The following is a 23,968-nucleotide window of genomic DNA, read 5'->3' as shown; positions in this document are numbered from 1 at the left end:
GTGTAAGAGGATACTATAATAGAATAGATGACAGTGTCGGGCTTTGGAGACAATCACAGGCCGATGAAAACCAACCGAACATGAGACAAAGGCTCATTTCCTATACAATCCTCGTTTTTATCAAACGTGCCCTTATTCCCAAACTTACCCCTAGGGGTTTTATCAAAGGAATTGGACAAAAAAAATGCAGCCAGAAGATTGAGAAGAAACCTTTTTGGCATCAATCATTTACCTAATTTTTGTTCCATGCTTGTGTAAAGGTTAAATCGAACTCATTCGTTTCTTCTTGTTCTGTTTTTTTCTTCATTTTAAGGTTCTACCGTTTTACCTTCCTTTTTACGGTTTTTTTCAGCCTTTGTCTGACGTAGTTGAGAATCATTCGTTTTGATAGTTCGTTTTATTAGTCGTTTGTGTTAATGTACAGTATTTTCTATGAAAAAATCTTGTGTTCTTTGTCGAGAGATTGCAGATATGGAAGATACATAGGAGTTAGTCGATTATGTTTTTGAAGTTTTCGATATTCTTTTGTTTGTCAACTGTCCAGGATGAAAATTTAATCAATTAACTTTTCTTAGATTTTCTCTTAAATAGTAAACCTTTGTGCCATATCTCCATGATTTGTTTATAGTTTCATGTAATGCTATTCCTAGATATGAATTATTCAGTGACATGTTTTTTTTAGTGAATTTTTTGGAATGAACCATTGGCATGAAAAAAGATGAAATGACAGAAAGAATCCCAAATGCACGATTAAAAAAATGCTTTCTTGGTCTGGTCTTCCTAGTAATGACCGGGATATTATTTGGTTTGGCAATATAGTATGGTTATTCATTAAGGTTCTTAACATTGCTTGCTTATCTCTGTTATTCTCTGTTATTTTTACATGACGGTTAAATTTTTATAATTTATCATGCCATGTTTTATGACGTCATGAAAATTAGTTAATCTCGTGATTCCAAATTTTATCAAAGAAGCTAGCAATTATGTATCTTGATCTTAATGTATATATATAAATAATATGTTAGAGAATATAAAATTTTCTCTTATCCTTTATTATTGTAAGTTGCGTCATGTGCCAAGCACACTACCCTTACTGTTACCTTTAATCTTCAAGTAACAGTGAGGACTATTTTTGTGGTATTGAAAAGATTAAGGATTAAATTTTGTCACGATAAAATGTATATGGAAAATGTTAAACTTGTGAAGTATGAAGACTAAAAAAGTGTTTTTCCCAACCTTGAGAAATGTATGATGACTTTTCTGAAGTTATGTAGCTAAGGTGGTGTGACTGACTTTGACATCAACTATTATTGATGCATGCAGGTCATCGAGCAAGGTCACTCTGGAGTTGGCACAAGTGCTTCTACTGCACCATTTGTGCTGTCTCCTGCTCCTCCATTCACATCTCATCCTTGGTCAATCATGCCTGGAAAAGCGGAACATGCCATAGGTCCTCCTTGGCCCCTGCCTGTTGCTATCCCGGATCAAAACTTGTCTCTTACTGGAAATGTCTCTCTTGATAGGAGTGTGCGCCCAAACCAGAGCAATCCTTCACTTATAGCTGTATGTGTTTGCTTCATTCCCAAACTGTATGCATTTGCTCTATTCCCCCGTTTCAAGGTTGATGCCTCGCTAGGTAAAATCTAGGCTCTGAGCTTGAAATGTGACTAATGCTTGACAAATAATTCATTTTAGTGTCTATTGACTTGGTTCATCAGGAACATAATTGTTTTCTTAGTCAAAACCAGTGTCAATGAATTAAATTGCACCAATGACACCAGCGCTGTTGTAACCATGCTGCAGAGCTGTCATGTGTAATTTGTTATTTTGTAAGATCCTTCCTGAAAACGGCACAAAATAGCATGTCTGTCTTTGGTACCGTATCACAGAGAATGTGTTTTTTTACTGGTTTTAGTTGGATCTACAATTGGTGAGTTATACATTTTTCGATTGATGAAATCGTTTTTAATTTTCTCATCTCGCTAATTCCTAATGTTTATCTTTTAATTTTGGACCTTTGGTTTAGATCTTTCGTGAATACATATATATATATATATTTTGTTTATCATTGTAATATCCAAAGATGAGGCTCAATCCTATTTTAGATCTTATATAAAGGTTGGGATACATCTTAACCTTTGTCACTTGGCTGTTTGTTTTTTCTTTTTTCCCTGAAAGAGAGAGATTCCTGCTGATTGGATAGACCTTTTTTTAAAGATGAAGTGGCTTTTTACCAAAATCTGGAAAAAGATTGAGTTATCTTTGGAGGCAATGAAAGGATAACATCGTCTGGGGAGGGAAAAATGTTTGATACGAGGAAAATGATGCCAAAGAGATATTGCACAATCTTAAAATCAGCTGTTGTCCCTCATCACCTACACCTACATGGATATTATTATTCTTGTTGACTATTTTTGACCATTTTTGATTAGTTTTATTAATACAATGTGCGATTAACAAAAGTTGCATTGATTTACATTTTACTATTGGACACCAATATTCTTAATCTAAACTTGCATGTTTATAACCTGCTATAGTTTACTTTAGTTCTTATCAGTGCTTTGATACCTAAAAAAAGATCTTGTCAGTGCTTTGGTCTAATGAGCCTGGGTTTGTTTCTGGCTATAGAATCTAAGAGCTGAAGGCACTCAAGAAGTCAATGCCATAGCTTCTGCACCGGCTTTCACACTTCCCACATCTCAGCTTGCTCATACAAATTTAAGTACATTAACAACTCAATTTATTTCCAACAATCAGAACAATTCATCTATGTGGATGTCCCCAGTACCAGCTTTTCAGACTTCTACTGCAATGCCTAGAACTCCTGCTACACCTGGACCCCCTGGAATTGCTCCTGCCTTTCCTTCCATTCCATTCATCACAAGTCAGCCTTCAGCCATGAATTCCACTACACTCCCAATAAACTTCATGCCTGCAGCTCCTGTTCTTCCTAACCCTCCCATTCAGCATCAAACAGTCACTCCTTATGTTTCTCCATCTCCCCAGCCTGCTCCACCTGGACTATGGTTGCAGTCTCAGCAAATCAGTGGCCCCGTAAGATCACCATTTTCACCATATGCTGATGGTATTCCTGGTCCTTATCCTATTCTAAATCGCGTTGTGCCACCCCTTTTTGATGTTCAACCCCCTGGAGTTTTTCCTTTGGTATCTTCTACTGGAGGCCCAACGCAATCTATTAGTTCTGGTGGGCATTCAGCGGTTGCTTCAGTGCAGTCAGAGTTACCCCCCGGAACTGGTATACCGGAACATCAGTTTGAGTATCTCTGCATTTCTGTCATTGATATGTGTCTTGCATTTAATGATGCATGCTTGTTCTGCAGATAACAGTAAACATGCCGGTAATGATCAAACCAATCACGAATCTTCCGGAAAAGAACACCTGGATGCCTGGGCCACTCACTGGACAGAAACTGGGACTAAATACTATTATAATGCTTTGACGGGGGAGTCCACCTATGAGAAACCTAATGGTTTCAAAGGCGAGGTACTACTGGTGTTGCCTGTTGCCATATCTCTGAGCATCATTGCTGCCACGGAGGATTTAATTTAGTTTTTGTACTTTGCTTTCTTTTTTCATTTCCCTTTGGTCTCTTACTTCCATCCATAGACAGTTATAATCATTCTGTAAATATGGGGAAAAGACATGTACTTTTACAAATGAAAGACTGAGGTTGTTGGGATTGAAGTGCTCTGAGGATGGTATTTACATTCCATCAAAAGAATTTTTTGTTGTATTTACATTCCATCAAAAGAATTTTTTGTTTATCACCATTTTTTATTTGGCATGTTTCTTTGCTATTATCATTATTACTGACATACCTTGATGCAAAGCTGTACTTGTCACACTACTTATCATGAATACAAGTGTTTATCAGATGAAGGATTCAATTTTTTATGCTCCCAAACTATTTATGCAAAACTGCCATGGTTTTTCGGTCCCTACATTGAGAATTTTAGATTAAAAACTGACCTATGCTCTTATGAATGCTAGATTTGCTACAAAATCTTTTTTCTAGTTTATGAGTAAATCAATTATCTTGTCCACATGGTTTTAGATTTGAAACTTTGGAATTATCATTTGAAAATGTGAAGGACCTGTAAAATTTGGTTGACTGTTACTGTTGGTAGATTCAAATACTATTTGTTGCTTCTTGTGTGGTACGAGTGTGATTTATCTGGTGGATGGGTTTCAATGTTAAGGGTTTTGTTACAGTTTCATAGATCCGTAGATGAAATCTTTAGGCAAGTCTCAGTGGCCATGCTTACATTTCACCAAACAAGAAAAAGTGGCATGCATTTATTGATCACTTATTTTGGGATATAATATACCACTTGGTTGTCTTTCATGAAATCAATTTGGTTGTCTCTAACATATTGATAATTTTCCCATTTTTTTAATGTGCAACTCTTAAAAGCTGACTTATTGCTGGATGAAGGGTAATTTGCAATTTAATTTAGACTACGCCATACCTCATATCATATTGTTAACTTGCAATATTGTTTCTGTCTCAACTTCTTATTAAGTTTATATTTTTAATGCAGCCTGATAAAGAAACTGTGCAGCCAATTCCAGTCTCATGGTGAGTTCCTTGCAAACAACAAGGAACATGATTGCCTCTAATTTAACCTTGTCTATATTATTAACCATTAGATTCAGTATGAATTATGAGGCAATTCCAATCTTACTATCCCTGAATTCTCTTAACTTCTTTAGACTCTTTGAAGGCAAATCATTTCAGTGTTGAATTAGTATGTTGATGTGTTTTACGGGCTCCGTGTGCGGATATCTTATCCGCTTTTTGTATACGTGACACTAAATTCCATATATTAATAAAATCTCGTTTCCTATTAAAAAAAAGTATGTTGACGTGTTTATAGTCATAGTTCGAGAAATGATTCATTTGATCATAAAACTAAATTTTCAAGTGTGAGTTATCTCAGATACTATTAAGAATATACATCAAATTATTAAAAATGAAGACAACTAATCGAAGACCCTGAATCATACTTATTACATTTAATGGCTTCAATATCTGTAAGATGAGGACTTTTAGTGTTCCCGAATTATTACTGAGGGGTCTATGGTTCAGATGACGAATAATCGAAGAAGGATGGTTTAAAATCATGTAAACTGAGAAAGAGAGAGCTGGAATGAAGGGGTAGGGATAGGCTAAAGGTACACGAAGCTCAAAATACTTTCAAGGTATATTAGGCAGACAGGCTTGCTTCCTATCAAGCTTGTCCACTTGTGACCTGTCGAAATCTATGAATCACATTTGGTTCAAGCTGATCTTATTTGTATAAAGTGCATTATGTTCTATGTGAAATTTATGAGCTGCTATTTTAATTGCCGTTGCTTTAGAGACACTTGGAATTTTTCTGTTGCAATGAGCAAAATGTTTTGCGTTCGGAATGTAGAATGTTTCTGAGGTTTTGTAATCCTGGATAAGCTGTCAATTTGGGTTTTTTTTTATTGAGCAGCTTGTCATTGAACTTTCACTTTTACTTTCATTATTGTGAATCTTTCATGGAAGAAATGTTCGGCATAATTTTTTTGTTGCCTTGGTCGAAATAATTGGTTGTTGCATCTAATCTATCATTTGTCATGCTATCAGGGAAAAGTTGGCAGGCACTGATTGGACACTGGTCACCACTAACAATGGCAAGAAGTATTACTACAACTCTACAACTAAGGTATTGTCAAAAGACCAAAGCTGTTTGTGGATCACGAAACAAAACTAGAGACCATAAGTGATGAAGTAAGTAGTTAGTTCACAACACAAGCACTTGTGTACATAAGAAATGCATATCAGCAAGCCTGCATATGTTAGTCATTGGAAATCATCACCCTGACCCAGGTCTGGGATAATGTACATACAAAGACTTAACCTTGGCAGGTCAACCTGCACATGTTATATACTTGCTTGCTTATGGTGATTATGAAACTAAATTCCACTGCAGAGAAAAAACATCAAAGATGAAAACATGCGCCTGCAGAACTTTTAGAAAATTTTAAGGCGGCTTCTCCAACCAATGAGCGTGAACCTACTTTGGAATTTTGTTCTCCACGTATTTTTTGCTTACTTATTGGCATCCATCCCTTTCACTTCACATCTTTGATCTGTTGATGCAATGTTGTGATATCCGGTAGCAGAATCTCCTCCTGCTCTGAGTTGTTATGAGGGATCTCTTGTTGTGGCCTGTAATTAAGTGTTAACAACCTATAGGATTACCTACATAAAAATCTTTATAGTGGAATGAATGTTAACTTGATATGCATGTAAGTTGTCAGAGTCCATCAATGTGGAAATAGATAGTTATGAGTATGTATGTGACTATGCTCTTAAAGGATAAATGCTATGCATATTGTCGCTTGTTAACTATGCATATTGTCGCTTGTTAACACTTTGCCTTTAATAGTCATTGGTAACGACTTGGAGTGTTTTTGTTGACATCTTCTTTAATGAATTTGACTTGTCTTTTGACTCTTTTAACATCATTACTTGTTTTTAATCAGTTAAGTAGCTGGCAAATACCTAATGAGGTAATTGACTTGCAAAAGAAGCAGGCATCCGATTCCTTGAAAGCCCAATCACTCTCGGGGACAAATACCAATGTGGTAACTGAAAAAGGATCAGGTCCTGTTAGTTTAAGCACGCCCGCCGCTGATAGTGGTGGTCGTGAGTCCACGACGCTCAGACCGTCGAATTCCTCAGGTTCATCTTCTGCATTGGATCTCATAAAAAAGAAGTTGCAGGATTCCGGAACCCCAGATACTTCTCCCATGAGTGCAGCTCCATTGGAACTAAATGGTTCAAAATCAATTGAGGCTACCATCAAAGGTCCCCAAAATGAGAACAACAGAGAAAAGCGGAAGGATGCTAATGGCAATGGTGATTTGTCTGACACATCTTCTGATTCAGAAGATGAAGATAGAGGTCCCTCCAAGGAGGAATGTGTCGTCCAATTTAAGGTAGTCTTGTTTTTGCAAGTTTAAAATTTACTTTTCGGAAGATCTTAATTTGGTTATTTGTACTTGGCCTTGAATCTTATGTTTCGGAAACTTTGTGAGCCATATCTTTAGTTGAATTTTCCATTCAACCAAGAGGGAACAATCATAAAAGAACTTTGTATGAAATTAGTTTTTCAACAATTGATTTCATGACACTAATATTTTTTTAGTTAAGTTGTGGTCATATTCTGCATCTTGGGTTTACTCATCTGAGTTTTCAATTTATTAGGAAATGCTCAAGGAACGGGGAGTGGCACCATTCTCTAAATGGGAGAAAGAACTTCCTAAAATTGTGTTTGATCCACGCTTCAAGGTTTGTTGATCGCATTGTAATAAGTTACTTTTTCCTGGCTTGGGGCATGTCTCTATTTATGTAGCAATTTGATGTATGTTTGGTGTACTTGTGGTTTACATTTGCATTTAAATAAACCTGTTTATTGGTGCTTATTAGTTATTACATAAGTTACTTGGAAAAGTTGCTGCGTCTGTTGTCCCTCTTTCATCTCTGTGCTGATTTCTTGAATTGCTTGATTACTCACATTTTGAATAGCATCTTTTTTTTTTGATAGGAAACATATGTATTATATATAAAAGAAAGTGATAGATTACAAAAAGTGGACCAGCGATCCACGCTAGCTAGCTATATTCAAAGCCAAAAAGTGCTTCTAACAATCTAGATCAAAGCCAATTTCCAATCTCTATACAAGTCTAACATAGACAAAGATTTAAAGTTAGAACCCTTGAGAGCCCACGTGGCAACTCTCAGTTTGATTTTATCCCAAGTTTCCTTCTCTGATTCTTCACTATCTACAAAAACTCTTCCGTTCCTCTCCAACCAAATCGACCAACACACGCAATGAACCACTACTAGCCAAAGAACTCTCCCTTTTTCACCTAGCAAACCTCCTAGATCAGTGGCAAAAAGATCTTTCGTTGTTTTCGGGATTACCCAATATAATCCCAATTCCTTGAGGACCAGGTTCCACAAGTTCCCTGAATACGGGCAGTGAATAATCATGTGGTCTTGAGTTTCTCCTCCTTGCTTGCATAGAACACACCTGTTTGGGCTAAGGGACATGTTTGGGAGCCTCTTTTGAATCAAATCACAGGTAGGCAGTCTTTCCAACGCAGCTGTCCATGAGAAAACCTGAACCTTTGTCGGAATGGTGGCTTTCCAGATTGGGTAGAAAAGAGGGAAGCTTGGGAAACGCTCCTCTGGAAAGAAAGACTCGAAGAAGGACTTTACCGAAAAGACTCCGGAACTGTCCCAAACCCATTTCCTCACATCCTCCGCTCCCTCTACTAGTTTAACCCCCCTCAAAACTTCCAGCAGGTTACCTAACTGGCTCAATTCATCATCCCTCAACTCACGTCTAAGATGCAAGTTCCAGGTCAAAGAGTTAGAGGGAAAAGACGAATCTCGACAAACGAAGAAAGAGATCTGCCTATTTTGCTCCCTAGATATCTGAAAGATATTAGGAAATAGGTCCTTAAAACTAGAATTCCCCACCCAGCAGTCTTCCCAGAATCGAAATCTATCTCCCCCTAGAACCACTGCCCTCACAGAGTGACTGAAAGCCATATACGTCCTTGATATGAATTTCCACGGACTTCTAAACGTGTTATGTCTAGCCAATCCCGCATCCCATCCATTCTCTTGAACTCCATATTTGCTCGCTATGACTTTCTTCCAAAAAGTGTCCCCCTCCGATGAAAATCTCCACCACCATTTACCCAACAGAGCCTTGTTCCGAAGGCATAGGTTACCTATTCCCAATCCTCCTCTATCTTTAGGTCTACAAACTTTGTCCCAACCTACCAGGTGGCAATGAGCCTCCCCATCCGGTCCATCCCATAAGAAGTTCCGCATAAGTTTCTCCATATCCTCTGCAACACCTCTTGGGATCCGAAACAGCGACAAGTAGTACACGGGGAGAGCACTCATTACTGCCGAGATTAGCGTTAGTCTGCCACCTCTCGAAAGGAAAGCTTTCTTCCATCCAGCTAACCTTTTGGACATCTTGAAGGTTACTGGCTCCCAGAATGAGACCCTTAAGGGGTTCCCTCCCAATGGCACTCCTAGGTATTGAATAGGCCATGCTTCCACCCCACAGCCGATCTCCCTAGCCAACCCTTCCTCAACTTCTTTATCACAATTACAGCTCAAGAGGGCACTTTTGTCCTTATTGATTTTCAAACCGGACATATCACAAAAAACAACCAGAATATCCATCAGCAGCCTCACGTGATCCTCATTAAGCGCAAAAAACAAAGCGTCATCGGCAAATTGAATGTGAGAGACCTCAACTCTATCCCTCCCTATCTCCCAACCTCTAAAGATGTTTGACGCCTTTGCCTTGTCAATCAAGCGTCCCAAAACATCCGCCACCAAGTTAAATAAGAACGGGGACAGCGGGTCTCCCTGTCGTAACCCTTTCTTCCCCTTAAAAGTGCCAGTCGGTCTCCCGTTGACAATAACCGAAAATTTTACATTGTTGAGGCATCCATTAATCCATTTCCTCCATCTATTCCCAAATCCTTTCTTAAGGAGAACAAAATCCAGAAATCTCCAATTAACGTTGTCATAAGCCTTCTCAAAGTCAGCCTTGAAAACCCAGCCTTTTTTCTTTTTCATTCTGAATTCCTCCACTGTCTCATTCGCTATCAAACAGCAATCTAAGATTTGACGGCCTTCAATGAATGCACACTGTGAATGTGCAATTGTGATCTCAAGCACCTTCTTAAGACGCGAAGCTAGCACCTTAGCAATTATCTTGTAAAGACTAGTGACTAGGCTAATCGGTCTAAAGTCCCTAATGCGTAGTGACTCTTTCTTTTTTGGTACTAAACAAATGTATGTCTCATTCGTTACTCCATTCACAACACCTCCCTCATAAAATTCCTTAAACACTCTCTTTAAGTCCTCTTTAATCGTTAGCCAACACTCCTTAAAAACTTCCATTGAGAAACCATCCGGTCCCGGAGCTTTTGATCCTTCACAATCAAACACTGCTTTTTTAATTTCCTCCTCTGTAAAAGGTAGCTCGAGCTGCTCCATAGAATCTCCGTCAATTGCGCTCCATTCGACCCCTTCAATACCCCACCCCCCTCTCTCTGGTTCGCTATAGAGTTTTGTGAAAAACTCTATAATTGCTGATCTGATAATTTCTTTATTGGAGCTCACAGTTCCGTCTTCCAATTCCAACCTCTCTATACTTGTCCTGCTTCTCCGTTGGCTAAGTAACGAATGGAAAAACTTTGAGTTACAATCCCCTTCCTTTACCCATTTGACTTTTGCCTTCTGGGCTTCCATTTGCAATTTCCTACATGTTAACTCCTCTAACTCAGCTTTGACAGCTCTTCTTTCCTCCGCCACAGTATCCGATCCCGTACCTTCCCATTCTTGAGTATCCAGCATTTGAATCTTGTTTTCCAGCTCATATCTCCTCAAGTCTAGGTTTCCAAAAGTTTGTACATTCCACCTCTTAATCTCCGATTTCGTTCCCTTCAGTTTGCTCATAAATTTGTAGCCTTCCCATCCTTGAGGATTCTGATTCGACCACCAGTTGTTGAATTCCTCCTTGAAGGTCTTGTGCTTAAGCCAAATATTTTCAAATCTGAAGGGTGTAGGCCCCCACTCTTCCTTCGATGTATTCAGGATCTAAGGAAAGTGATCGGAAGTAATTCTCGGTAGCACTGATTGCCTTCCGCACCCAAACACCTCTTTCCATCCCCCGATAGCAAGAATCTATCCAGCCTACACCAAATGGGTGAAGCCCTCATATTTGACCAAGTGAATTTTGCGTTCAACAAGGGAGGATCATACAGTTCTAGCTCGTTAATCAAAGCGTCAAAAGCTCTCATGCTACTGGTTAACGTGCTGCTGTTCATTTTCTCGCTTAATGTTCTGACCACATTAAAATCTCCACCTACACACCATAACGGCCCACAAATCTCCTTCAAACCTGCTAATTCATCCCAAAAAATCTGTCGAGCTCTTGGTCCGCATGGCCCGTAGACTGCCGAAAACCACCACGTTGAGTTGGTATCCTTTACTATTTCAATAGATACAGAAAATTCCCCAATCAAATTATCCTTCACTATCACCGTCCGGGGATCCCACGCCACCAAAATGCCACCAGATCTGCCCAACGCCGGTAATTCCACCCATTCTATAAATCTTGATTTCCATAGGCTTGCTAAGTACCTCCTATCCACCCGCTGTCTTTTAGTTTCCAAAAGGACCACAATATCCGGCTTCTCTCTACGTAGTATTGTTCTAATCAGCCCTCTCCTACTGCTCGAGCCTCCCCCTCTAATGTTCCATGAAAAAATCCGCATAAAACAACTGTATCGCCCTAAGTAGACCACACCTTGGGACTCTTTAGTTTAAGACCACAGCTTCTGGAATTCCAAAGCTGACTCTTCGCACCTCCAATTTATCGAGACAATCTTTGATTAATTCCTCCTTAATAGCCGCCGAAACCCCAGCCTCCTCCTTTCTTGCTCGCTCCTTCGACGTTAATGGCTTATCAATCACCCTTGGGCTCGGTTCTACCCCCCCTGCACCTACCCCCCTCCCAACAGAAAACAAAAGATTTGAAGGGTTAAAAGGGCTGGGATTGACTGGAATCGCCAACGGATCCGACTTGGGTTCAGAATCGCTCACGTGTCCCTGTGAAGGAATAGAGTACGAACCTGTGTCTGGTGCGAAGATGCCCCTCATGTCCTCGAGACATGAGCTTGACGGGGAATTGACAAGGGATTCGCCTACTGCTGAACTATCGGTGAACGAATCAGAATCCTCCGAAGACAAATCGCCCCCTGTTTCTTGAAGAATCTCATCCTCAATAACCCCCAAGCAGTCACTTGTATGACCTTGTAAACCAATTCCTAACGGGTCTGTGTACCAATTCCCTTCACTGTTCCCAGCGTTTCCTGCAGCTCTTTCTTGTCTTCTTGAGTACACAAACCTAAAATGTGGAGATGAAGGACTCTCCAACCCTTTGCCCTTCTCTTTAGAATTCGTCTCTGTTGTAGCCTCTTCAAACGCCCTCAAGGGCTGAATTATTCTTCGTTGAAATTCGCCCACCACTTTTGGGCATAACCTTTTCAGAATTTTAACTTGACAACCTCCTAGAATAGGTTCTGAAGCCCATGATCTATCACTGCTGCCTCCTGCTTCCAAAGGGGTTCGATGCGGGATCCCCTTATCTGAAATATTCTCCACTATCACGTCCTTTTCACTATTCCGGTTGTTAACAGCTACTTGCCCCTTAAGCCTATCTGCTAGATGCACTGTTTCGGTCTTTTTCATTCCTTGTTTACCATCGACTTCCAAAGAGGGATCCTTTCCTAATACTACTGCTTCCTTCCCTGCTCGTCGTCCTATTATCCCTTTAGGTCCGTTCATCACTGCTTGAGCGTACGAGCGCTTTTCATAATACTCGTAAGCTGCTGGGTTAACCGTTACCACTTCAAGTCGCACCATCAAGAGGCCTCGATGTGTTGGAATTTGCACAAAGCCGTTGATGAATCCTCCTTGTGGCCCGACCACCTTAATTTTGGCAGCCGACAAATCTCGAAGAAAGATGGTGTCTTGGCTAATATCCAGTAATCCTCCACACAGTTCCCCCACCCTCCTGAATAGATCATTTGACCATAAATCCCAAGGCAAGCCAAAGATCCTAACCCAGCTATTGCAGCAAGCAAACATCTCTACTTCACTATTGATCTCTGCTCTCCAACTTTCAAAAAACAGCGTCACCCCTCTATCAAAATAGCCTTTCTTCAACCCCACGAAATAAGACGCCTCCTCTGCATTTCTAGGCCACCATGCTGCCTTATTGGCCTGGAATGGGAATATCTCTATCTTTCTCTTAACATCCTGGCTTAAAACAGAAACCACCGCCTCCCAAGAAATATTGACCCGTGCCTTGGTGATGATGATAGCTTTCTGCCACTCCTTTACTGAGCAGGGGCGGATATTCTCGTTAGCCAAGAGGTGTTGCGTTTCCATGTTCTCCATCTTCTTGGTTTCTCGCTGCTTCGAACAATCGACTCCCTTTCTATCTCTGCCATAAGCCGAGGTATTGGTGTTCTCCCTTTGTAAAAAGAAGCGTAGATGATTGGCCAGCTTAATCCAGCCACCCTCTGCACGACCACTGGGGATGATTACACGCTGCTTGACGCCCCCCTGCGCTATTTTCAACACTTCCAGAAACCTGCCTCTATTGTTGAAGTACTTGTGCGTGGATACCACAGCTTCCTGCCCTCTGAACTTGTTGAAGACGGGGCTAGAGATAGGATTCTTTATGAACTCCCAAAGTTTCGCCCAAAGCCACTTCGCGGAAATGACGTCTAACTCCAGAGGGAAACTCGCATTCCTCGTTCTTTCGATCAGGCAAATCGAAGCCCCTTTCTGGCCCTTTCTGATAATGAACAGCTTCTGTTCGATTCTGACATCCTTCGTCACTAGTGTAGACCTTCTCTCGTAGGACCCCGATCTGTACTGGTTCTTCGCTTGTGTAGACCTTCTCTCGTGGAACCCCGATCTGAACTGCCCATGCCCAACCCACCTTGGCATCGTAGTCGGAAATGCTTCAAAGTCAAGATAAAGCTGGAAAAAGAAAGAAGAAAGGTTCTAGGAAGGAAGCGAAAAAAGGTTCGGGATTAGTAGGGAGATGGGAGGCAGGGAGGAGAGAGAAGAAAAGGGCGGGAAGAAGAGTTAAGGGCTAAGGCCGGTCGGATCTATGGTCGGAAATCTGAGGGGAAGAAGGAGGGAGGTGGGCTAGGCGTAGACATCGCGACGGGAGGGTTTTTCTTAGAGAGAGAAATTTTTTAGTGGTACAACTCATTCGCATTTTGAATAGCATCTTAGTAGACAGATGTTATGTAATAAGGCTGTTATAAGTTTGTCTGAGGTGTCGTCACTCAATAGCTGAGGCGATTTTTGTGGGCATAGTTGCACTGTTCATGCGAACAGTAATCTGGTATATTTTGTACAGAAATAGAAGTTTGGACAACAAACGATACACAAACCCTAGATAGGGATTAATTGTTCTAATAGCATGTTGATTTTATAACGGTAGAAATATATTTAAAAGATCATATATTACATAAAACTTTTGTGATTCAGCGAGAGAAACTTACGTCCACAACACAAAATAAAAAAAAGAGCTAAAACTCTGTTTAAGTGTCAACTATTAGGTGAAAATACATTGGAGTAAATATCTTGGAAATTTTTCCGTAACCTATGTCATATGAAAGAACATCAGAGATACATTGTAATTTTAATTGTATCAAATTTGATTTCATAATATTTTTTTTAAAGGTATTGATTACATAATAGATTCTTCGATTTAAAACAGATTCAAACAAGAGTTGACATGGAAATGAACGAGATGAATACCTTATGGCTATATTTGGTTTGAAGGATAGGGTTATTGAATGATTAGTAAATAAATGATTAAAAAATGATAGATAGAGAAATGTAATATATGATGATAAAATAGTATTATGTTTGGTATGACTTTTGTGAATGAAATACATCAAGGATTATTCTACTTTATGCCTAAAATACCCTTGGTCACTCATAAATTTACAAAATCCTTTATCACAAAGGAAATTATTTTTGGGTGAAGCAAAGGACATTTCTAGAATAAAATTGGTATATTAAAATATGGATTGTTAGTCCAAGGGGGTTAGGTGGTTTTAATTAACCACTTTTATTACCACTTAGTCATTGATTTGCTTGACAAATTGAGTTTACTAAAAAATTAACCAAACAAAAGTTTACCCCCAAAACCAAAACCACCTCTTTATCCCACATTATCCCCCATACCAAACACAGCCGCACGGGTATAAATAATCCTATTTGGAAGTTGTTAGTTCCGTTTTGAAAAAGCCACTGTGGGGTGACCATGCGAAGCAGTTTTCCATTCATATTAGATAATGGAATGCCTGAAGATTATATAAATTGGATGAGATATTGTACTTGATTAAAATTTTGAATGTGCCAGTAAGTGCAACCTATATTTTGCTTAGTAGATCAAGTTGTCATAGGAAGTGTCATTTTTTGATTTAAAAATAAAATATAACTTTTTTGCATCTTAATATCTCCCTCAAGTATGGAGTGGAGAGGCCCATCCATTAATTACATCAATTACATGGTCTGATTCAAACTTGATACATATGCTATGGCCATTCTCTCAAGAGTATGGGCACTTACTGATATTTATTTGTTTGAAAGAATGGATGATAATGCAAATTTTTATTAAACTCCACTCTATTTGTTTGTTTACTCTTGCTTTGTATGCATTTTCTATGCACGCGATAACGGAAATGTTCTTGCCATTGCTTTGCTGCATGAAATCATTTGCTGTTGCAGGCTATCCCAAGTCACAGTGCTCGAAGAACAATATTTGATCACTATGTTCGAACACGTGCTGAAGAGGAGCGGAAGGAAAAAAGAGCTGCTCAGAAGGCTGCTTTGGATGGTTTCAAGCAGTTGCTGGAAGAAGCGAAGGAGGTTTGATTCAATTGTCTCCCGTTAAAGTATTCTCTGTTTCTTATGGCATCTGATTACCGAAAACTTTAATTGAAGTGAGGGATCTAAGACAAACCCTTTGATTTTTAGGATATCAATCACAACACTGATTATCAATCCTTTAAAAGGAAATGGGGAGATGATGCCCGATTTCAGGCTTTGGACCGGAAAGAGAAGGAAATTTTATTGAATGAAAGGTATGATTCATTACTGAGCTGATTTGGACATGGCATGATTCATCCCTCAGTGTCAGGATTTTGATTTGGGTCATTAGACTGAAACGGATTAACTTGTTTTGTAGTTAGGAAGAGATAAAATTGAACCTTAGTCATCTTGCCTTCTATTATGATTTATGATGCATATACATATTAAATACAGAGACGTGTCATTTAGTTTAAGCACAATAGAAGGGAGAAAATAAAGATTGATTCTTCGTGTAATTGTTCTGGGTTCCAAGCATTGGATTGCGAGCAGTCCTATGCTTAGAAAGTGTAATTTAGCCTTAGTGGGTACATATAAGGTAAAGAGCATTAGAAGAATGCCATTTTTCATTTTAATTTCTCCACACTCCCCCTCAAGTTCGTGCAAAGACATATATCATGGACAACTTGTGAGTGAAATCTTCAAATTTGGTCTAACATGTCCCTTTGTCAAGGCATCGGCAATTTTGCTGCTCAAACGTGGCAAAAGGCACAAAAATGACACCACGTTCGTGTTGAACAGGGTTATTGACTATGCTAATGGCAGACTTATTATCACGGAATAACTTCATTGGGACTTCAAAGTCTAACTTCAACCCTTCAAGAACCCCTTTCAGCCACAATATTTCACACGCACCATCGGTCATAGCTCTCAGTCCTGCTTGATCATTACTTTTGTCCAAAATATGTTTTTACTTCTCCAAGTAGCGAGGTTTTCCTCAAACAAAGGTGCAGTAAACCGAAGTACATCTTCCATCAGAGACTCTCTGATTTCCTTTTTTAAATAACAAGCCTTTTCCAGGAGAGTCGAAGCCAAACTATGTTGAGGGACGTTCATCAAAATAAAAAGATGGTGATTTTCTGGTGAGATTGCTGAAGGATCCACCGGATGGAGAGGGTTTTTATCTCTCCGAAAAACATGCATCGAGTCTCGAAAATCTTATAAATATGTGGAGGCTTCATGAAGAGATGGTGAAGCTTTTATTATGAGGACATTAATTTCCAATGTAGAAAGAATTAAGAGAAATTGGTTGAATGAGAGTTAAATAAAAAGAACCAAGAACTGGGGTTTCTAGAGAGGATTAATACTTAATTAATGGGAAATGTTGGGAAAGATATTAAAATTATATTCTCACATGAAACTAGATGATTGTGATTTTATGAAGGACCGTCTATTTTTAATGGCTTAGGTAATTGTGCATTACATAGTGAGGTTTATTTTGGTCATTACTCGATAACGCGTCCATTACTCGATAATGCGTAAAAGTAATCCACTATAAAATAATACTGGACACCATGTAGTTTATCGTACAATATGATTTATCTTTAATCTTTCATTTTATTATCACGTCATTTCGCATCCTTCAATTGTACTATCCATCAAACCAAGCGGTATCTTAAGTTAATGCTTTGAGTATTAAGTAAAAAAAATGCTCTGTGTGACATTATGAGCAAAGCAAAGCACATCAAATCCTATTTCATATCTATACTCTCGGTTGTTTGCACATTAAACCAAGCGGTATCTTAAGTTACCTTTACAAATTTCATTGTAATTGATAAATGCTCTGGCAGAGACAATTGGACCAAACAAAGCTTGTTTAATCCTATGTCATGTGAAGGGACTTGCTTGTTTGGGTGATCCTTAACTTTTGTTTAAGTACATGAATACAACATGTACTCTTTGTCACCAGCAGATTTTGGGTTCTGGTGCAGGGTTCTTCCTCTCAAAAGGGCTGCGTATGAAAGAGCTCAAGCTGAGCGTACTGCTGCTACATCATCTTTCAAGTCGATGCTTCAGGATAACAGAGATATAACTTCTAGTTCCCGCTGGTCTAAGGTAGGGTTATTCCAAAGTTGATGCATTTGCTTGTATGCTGACATCAGTTTTTGAAGGGGTTGCAGAAAGAGATTTCCCCACCTAAATAATCTGGGAAAATGCAAACTTTTTTCCAGTTTTTTGTAAATAAATTGGAAAATTCGCCAAGTGTTGAAGGCTTGAAGCCCAAGGAGATGGGTTTTTTAACTTTTTTTTCAAAAAAAAAAAAACTGATGGGATTGCAATGACTTACATGAAATGGGTAATCATTTTGGTAGAACCTTTTCCCTTTGCCAATTTTCCTTATGTCATTAGAATTTAATTTCATTTTTAAACAATTTGTTTGCTGAAGGCTAGAGTATTTTAACTGTTCAGATAAACCTGATTGAGTTTTATATATGTTACTGCTGGTCCTATCTATGAAATAAGTAATATACCATCAGAGTTTCCGAGTATCAGATTCAGGTTGATTCGAATATGTTGAGATTTTTAAGGACTAAATTGATCCGAGACTAATTTATTCCTCGTTTTTTGCTAGTCTTGTGTAAATAAATTATGAGAAAGGCAAGCTAAAGGTGAAGCCCAAGGACATGGTGTTTTTAAATTGTCAAAACCTTAATACGGGTGTAATGGCTTATATGCTGAGTTGTTCAAGGACTAAATTGATCTGAGACTAATTTATTCCTCGTTTTTCGCTAGACTTGTGTAAATAAATTATGAGAAAGGCAAGCTAAAGGTGAAGCCCAAGGACATGGTGTTTTTTAATTGTCAAAACCTTAGTACGGGTGTAATGGCTTATCATGAAGTGAGCCATCAGTGTGGTAGAACCATTTTTCTTTGCTGTGATTTTTAAGTTGCTTACAGCTCACTATTTGATGCATCCCACTTCTAAATTGGACGAAAGGAACTTCTCACTATCTGAAAATGACTCTTGGTCTTTCTTACAATCAAAGAGGCGAATATTCTTTTGATGAACTATTTTTTACTGAGTTTGACTTGAGTAAAGTTCGAATTTGAGCTCCAATAGTTTGTTGAACGAAGTTATCAAGATTTATTGGAAAAAAGACTCGAATTATGACTCTGGTGAATGAATTCTTTTTAATTTTAATATATATATATACATACATACATACATACATACATACATACACACACACACACATATATATAAATATATATATAAACTATTAACAAATATACAAAGTTAGTGAGCTCTCAAGTAAAATAATTTGGGTTCAAATTCGACTCAAATTCGAACAAGTTTGGACTCGGGCTGATTTTGATAATTTTGAATATAATGAAGTAGTGTTTTAGTTAGGTCAAAAAGCTTGTGGGTGGGCACTACTTGTGAGTTTGATGGCCCATATTGCAAGCAGCAGGAGGAATTGAAGATGTTCTGATTTCTCAATTTTAATTGAGAACAAGTTTTTTATGAGTGATTGTTCAAATTCATGATATGGAAATTAAACGATAATTATAATTTCTTGTTAAAATTAGTTAGCAGTCTGTTTTTTAAGTTTTGAGATATGAAAATGCCATTTTTTCCTTAACTGAATGATGTTTTGATGCGATGAATTATGTTCCTTATCTGGTAGGTGAAGGATAGCCTAAAAAGTGATTCCAGATACAAGTCTGTCAATCACGAAGACAGAGAGAAGTTATTTAATGAATATATAGCGGAACTAAAGGCAGCTGAAGTAGAGATAGAGCGGAAGTGTAGGGCAAAAAAGGATGAGGAGGTTAGATTTGTGTGATTGCTACTTATGCTTGAACTCATCCATTGAACTTCCATTATATTTCCTTGTATATTCTGTCAGTGCCGATTCCACAAGAAAGGCTACTTATGCTGTATCTGTAACTTCGTAACTTTTGCACACAACTTTTTAGTTGTTGAGCTGAGTTTCACAACCGCTCTTCTTTGTCTTTATGTTTGCTACTCCCCTCCTTCCATCTCTCCATCATCCATGCATGCGTCCTGAGAAAGTTTTGGTTCGGGAATTTAAGAGGGTGTTTGGCGGAACTTATAAGCTCTTCAAATTTATTTGACAATTTTTTTTTCCAAACAGCTTATAAGCTGTCAAAATATGTTGTTTGACAGCTTATAAGTTGTTTTAAAAAAAGCTGGGTACCCCCTACTTTTTTTAAAAAGATCTTATTTTAATATTCTAGTTCTCCAAATTATCCTTGTATAATTTCTCAAATGCCCAACTATATTCTCCACAAATTTTGACAAGTTGTTCAACATTTTTTTTCGGCTTTGTTGCTAAGATCACGCATTTATTTTTCTCAAATGCTTAGGTCGATTCTACAATATATTCTATTTTTTATGCTTTCACTTTATTTTTTAAAATTAAATTTTAATTTTACAGATTAAAGATAATTTAGATATTTATTTTTAAAATTTTTTCCCAAAGAATATAAATTTTTTAAAATTATAAATATAATTTTTTTTATATTTTTTAATATATGTTTAATATTTATGATAATTTATATATATGTAATATACTAATATTTACATTACCTTCATAATATTTTACCATTTTTGGTAATTTTGACGATAAAAAGATTTTATAATGCCAAACACATCATCTTTGATTTGTTTAAAATAAGTTCACTTAAACACTTCAACAACTTAATTTTAAAATAAGATATCACAACTTATAAGTTGTTTTTAATAAGCTTAGCCAAAACACCTTATAAGTAGAGGTTCTTAACTTCTAATATACTTTTTGCGTTTCCATTTTTTTTATAGGAAAAATTGAAGGAAAGGGAAAGAGCATTACGCAAGCGAAAAGAAAGAGAAGAGCAAGAAGTTGAAAGGGTGAGATTGAAAGCTCGCAGAAAGGAGGCTGTTGAATCATATCAAGCCTTACTGGTAGAAACAATAAAGGATTTTCGGGTATGTGCACTCTGTATCTGGCTCGTTGTGATGTAGATAAAATATTGTTATTGTGGCATAGATGCAATATTGTTATTGGCAAAGGGTATGCATAATCTACTGTATCATCTAGTTGTTTTTAGATGGATTACTCTTGGTTAACTGTCATTTATAATTTCTGGGCCTGTTGAGTATTCTGTGCCTGTTAAGAATTTGCAAAATTCACTGAAAATTTTTATGTACTTTGTAGGTTGGTAGCATAATGGTCTTAAGAATGTGGTCAATATTTTTGTCAATAATATGACTGACTTATTCTATGGACAATGCAGTAAAAGAATGTGTACTTAGAGAAGGGCACCCATGAGTACTGTAATTGCACTTCAAACTTTTGCACCTTGTTTCATTGTTTCATGCTAAATGAAAAGTTAGTCTCGAAGTTAGATTGCTGATCCATATCAAGGCTTTCAATAAAGTAGCCACATCTCATTTTCTTTTCTCCTTTGATTCTGTACTATTGAAATGCTTTTACTTAATCAAACAACCATATCTTCACTTGTCATGGAATTTGATTTTAGAACTATCTTCCTAAACTCTGTTTTTCTTCTGCCTTTATAATGCTTTTCATTATTAATTGTTACTTTCTAGTGTTGTAAATGGCGGTAGGTGGTGGCAGGGCGATCAGTGACCGCCTACCACCTCAGCGGCCCCGCCACCACCTACCGCCTCAGCCACTTAGGCAGATGATTTTTTTTACTATTTATACATAATTATATATCATCATGCAATACAATTACAAATAGTCATCATTCATTATATATGTAATTAAATGATGTTTATGCATAAATAAGTTTCATACAATACAATTTATACAAGGCGCAAATAAATATATGAATGCTACTAACAAGATAATTAATAAAAATTCATCGCCATATTAATAGTAAAAAAGTAATATCATTAATAATTATTGGGTAGAGTGGGCTGGTGGTTGCGAGTGTGGTTCGCAAAGGCGGCGGTGGGCAGTTCGAGGCGGAAGGAGGTTGGGGTTGTAGGTGACTGGACTGGTGGGGCTATTTTTTTTGGAAGAGAAAGTACAAGTGTATTAATAATTAGGGTTTTTTTTCAAATTTTGTTGACTTCGACAGCCTCGCCCGCCCCTGCTCATCTTCTATTGCCTGTAGAACCACCTGACGCAAAAGCGGTGCAGTCAACGGCCATTTAGACATTGTTACTTTCTAATCTTTCATCTCCTCTCCTTGTAATATGATGTTATTCCCTGGGGGATGCTGTTGGAGATATTTTGCACGTTTTCATCCCGTACTTTTGCTGTGGAAAATGGAAAAAATAAACATTTCTCATTTGTCAGAGAGATTAACAAGGGGTACTAAAGCATATCATTTTGCTTGAACCATCTCCATAATTGTTACAATTGCCTCTGCCACCCACATATAATTACCATTATTATTGCTACAATATTGCAACTATAATTTTCAAGCAACAAATATTTCATTTCATTACTGCTATGTATTTAGGCGTCTTGGACAGAATCAAAGCCTAAGTTGGAGAAGGACCCGCAAGGGCGTGCGGCCAATCCTCATCTCGATAAATCAGACTTAGAGAAGCATTTCCGTGAGCACGTTAAATCCTTACATGAGGTCAGCAATCTTTATCTGATATCTTACAATTTTGATTCCTGGCTGTTAGTTTAATGCTCGATGTATCCGAACATCAATATCACCCTGATTTGTCTCTTTTCTGTTGCTTAACCTTTTGATACTTTTATACAACTTCTGTGCACAACACTGGCGGTTGCTGTTAAATGTTGTATTATTGTTTTGGAATTATGCCGGTGAGCATCCATTACATATTCAGCTATAATTATCCCGTACCGATTATCCGGATTGATTCCTTAATATTCACAACTGAGTGAGGACTGAGGATTAGTGGCGTTTCTTCCAATAGCATGCTTTGTACCATTTATCAAACCTATGGAAGTGTTGCTGTAGTTAATCACATCTCACAGGTTGCAACTAAGTCCAACTTTAAGGGGCATTGACTCGATTTACAAATATCTTTATGGTCTCATCGTCATTGTTTATGCTAGAGATGCGCGCTGGAGTTCAGAGCCCTGCTAATGGAAGTCGTAACTGTTGAAGCTGCAACTCAAGAAACGCAAGAGGGTAAGACAATTTTAAATTCCTGGTCCACGGCCAAACAGCTCTTGAAAAGCGATCCTCGATATAAGAAAATGCGAAGAAAAGAAAGAGAATCCTTGTGGCGTCGACATGCAGAGGATATCCAACGGAAGCAGAAGTCGTTGAACGATCAAGATGCGGAGAGGCATGCAGAACCAAAAACTAGAAACTCTGTCGACTCTGGGAAACATGTATCTGGATCGCGAAGAACCCATCATGACCATAGATAGCTCCTTTTCCCCACCTGTTAGTTAGAAGTTCTCGACGCAAAGTCCTTTTTTTCTTTTTCTATATTTACGTTCTTATCAATGACATTTTTTTTTTGTTTTCAAGGGCTTCGTTTTAGATGAGTTCTCAAATCTTATCTTGAGAATAGGCTAACATGCTCCACAGCCAGTTAAAGCCTTATGGATTGTTAACTTTTCGACCATAAATATCAAGTCTGTATTTTTTGTTTACTTGCTAAACGTGAAATTAATATCATTCATATAACGTTGACATTCAATGTATATATTTTATTGTATTCCAATCGCAGAAGAATAAACAATTATTAAAAGTTGAAAAGTTTATTATACCTTTCAATAGAGTAAAAAACAATTGTTGAAATGGTGAATTTGTATTTGAAATTATGTTTATGGTCCAATAAATATATATTGATGAGATTTTGGCCAATTTTCGGCTAAGTTATATCTAAATGCCATTTTGTCTTTTTTTATCGCAAAAATTAACATTCACACACGCAGACACACACACACAATATATATATATATATATATATATATATATATATATATATATATATATATGGTTTTGTTACATGCACCTTAGTATGCAGGATTTTTGTGTGCGACCACTAAAACCCACCAGCGGGTTTTAGTGATTTCTATATAAAAAAAATGAAACATTAAAACCAACTGGTGGGTTTTACTGGTCGCTCACGAAAAGCTTGCACACTAAGATGCGTTATATATATATATATATATAAATTTTCAGCTGTCCAATCAATGATGTCCAACTTGTCTATATATGAGAAGTTTTAAGCTGTCCAACAATTCCTGCCCATCTCGTCGAGTTTTAGTTGTTTTTTTTTATTTTTCGCATCACTAAAATACGGTACCGGGTTTTAGTGATGGAAGACGAGTTGGACATCATTGATTGGACAGCTGAAAATATATATATATATATATATATACAATTTTGCTATCCTGCCCACTCACCGTGCCCACCTAATGTGCCCACCATGAGGTGGGACTCAACTATTGGATGTGATGAATTGTGCGTCCAATAGTTGAGTGCCACCT

At 37.8% G+C, this 23,968-nt stretch overlaps 1 protein-coding gene across 3 annotated transcripts; it reads left to right on the top strand.

Moving 5' to 3' along the window:
* The first annotated feature begins 125 nt into the window (after nt 1-125).
* On the top strand, nt 126-23,190 carry LOC140881572 (pre-mRNA-processing protein 40C). 3 transcript variants are annotated; one of them, XM_073286990.1, is made up of 15 exons: nt 126-260; nt 1,324-1,563; nt 2,629-3,256; nt 3,342-3,505; nt 4,564-4,601; nt 5,637-5,715; nt 6,539-6,994; nt 7,263-7,346; nt 15,423-15,563; nt 15,672-15,778; nt 17,495-17,618; nt 19,193-19,336; nt 20,350-20,496; nt 22,005-22,127; nt 22,577-23,190. In XM_073286990.1, exons 2-15 carry the CDS (start codon nt 1,423-1,425, stop codon nt 22,895-22,897), a joined length of 2,697 nt encoding a protein of 898 aa, XP_073143091.1. In that variant the 5' UTR covers nt 126-260; nt 1,324-1,422; the 3' UTR covers nt 22,898-23,190. The 3 variants fall into 3 exon arrangements, with proteins under 3 accessions (XP_073143091.1, XP_073143092.1, XP_073143093.1); XM_073286991.1 differs by having other exon boundaries at nt 194-313; XM_073286992.1 differs by lacking the exon at nt 126-260 and having other exon boundaries at nt 1,425-1,636.
* The last annotated feature ends 778 nt before the right edge of the window (nt 23,191-23,968 follow it).

The sequence above is a fragment of the Henckelia pumila genome, chromosome 2 (assembly GCF_033568475.1).
Source record: "Henckelia pumila isolate YLH828 chromosome 2, ASM3356847v2, whole genome shotgun sequence".
Taxonomy (NCBI): Eukaryota; Viridiplantae; Streptophyta; class Magnoliopsida; order Lamiales; family Gesneriaceae; genus Henckelia; species Henckelia pumila.
The sequence above is the reverse complement of the archived record's forward strand: the minus strand, read 5'-3'. Positions and strand labels throughout refer to the sequence as shown.

Coding starts and splice junctions, on each gene's coding strand:
- LOC140881572 (XM_073286990.1), top strand. CDS start 1,423: ATGCCTGGAAAAGCGGAACATGCCATAGGTCCTCCTTGGCCCCTGCCT. Junction 3,506..4,563: donor CTAATGGTTTCAAAGGCGAG/GTACTACTGGTG, acceptor TTTTTAATGCAG/CCTGATAAAGAAACTGTGCA. Junction 19,337..20,349: donor GGGCAAAAAAGGATGAGGAG/GTTAGATTTGTG, acceptor TTTTTTTTATAG/GAAAAATTGAAGGAAAGGGA.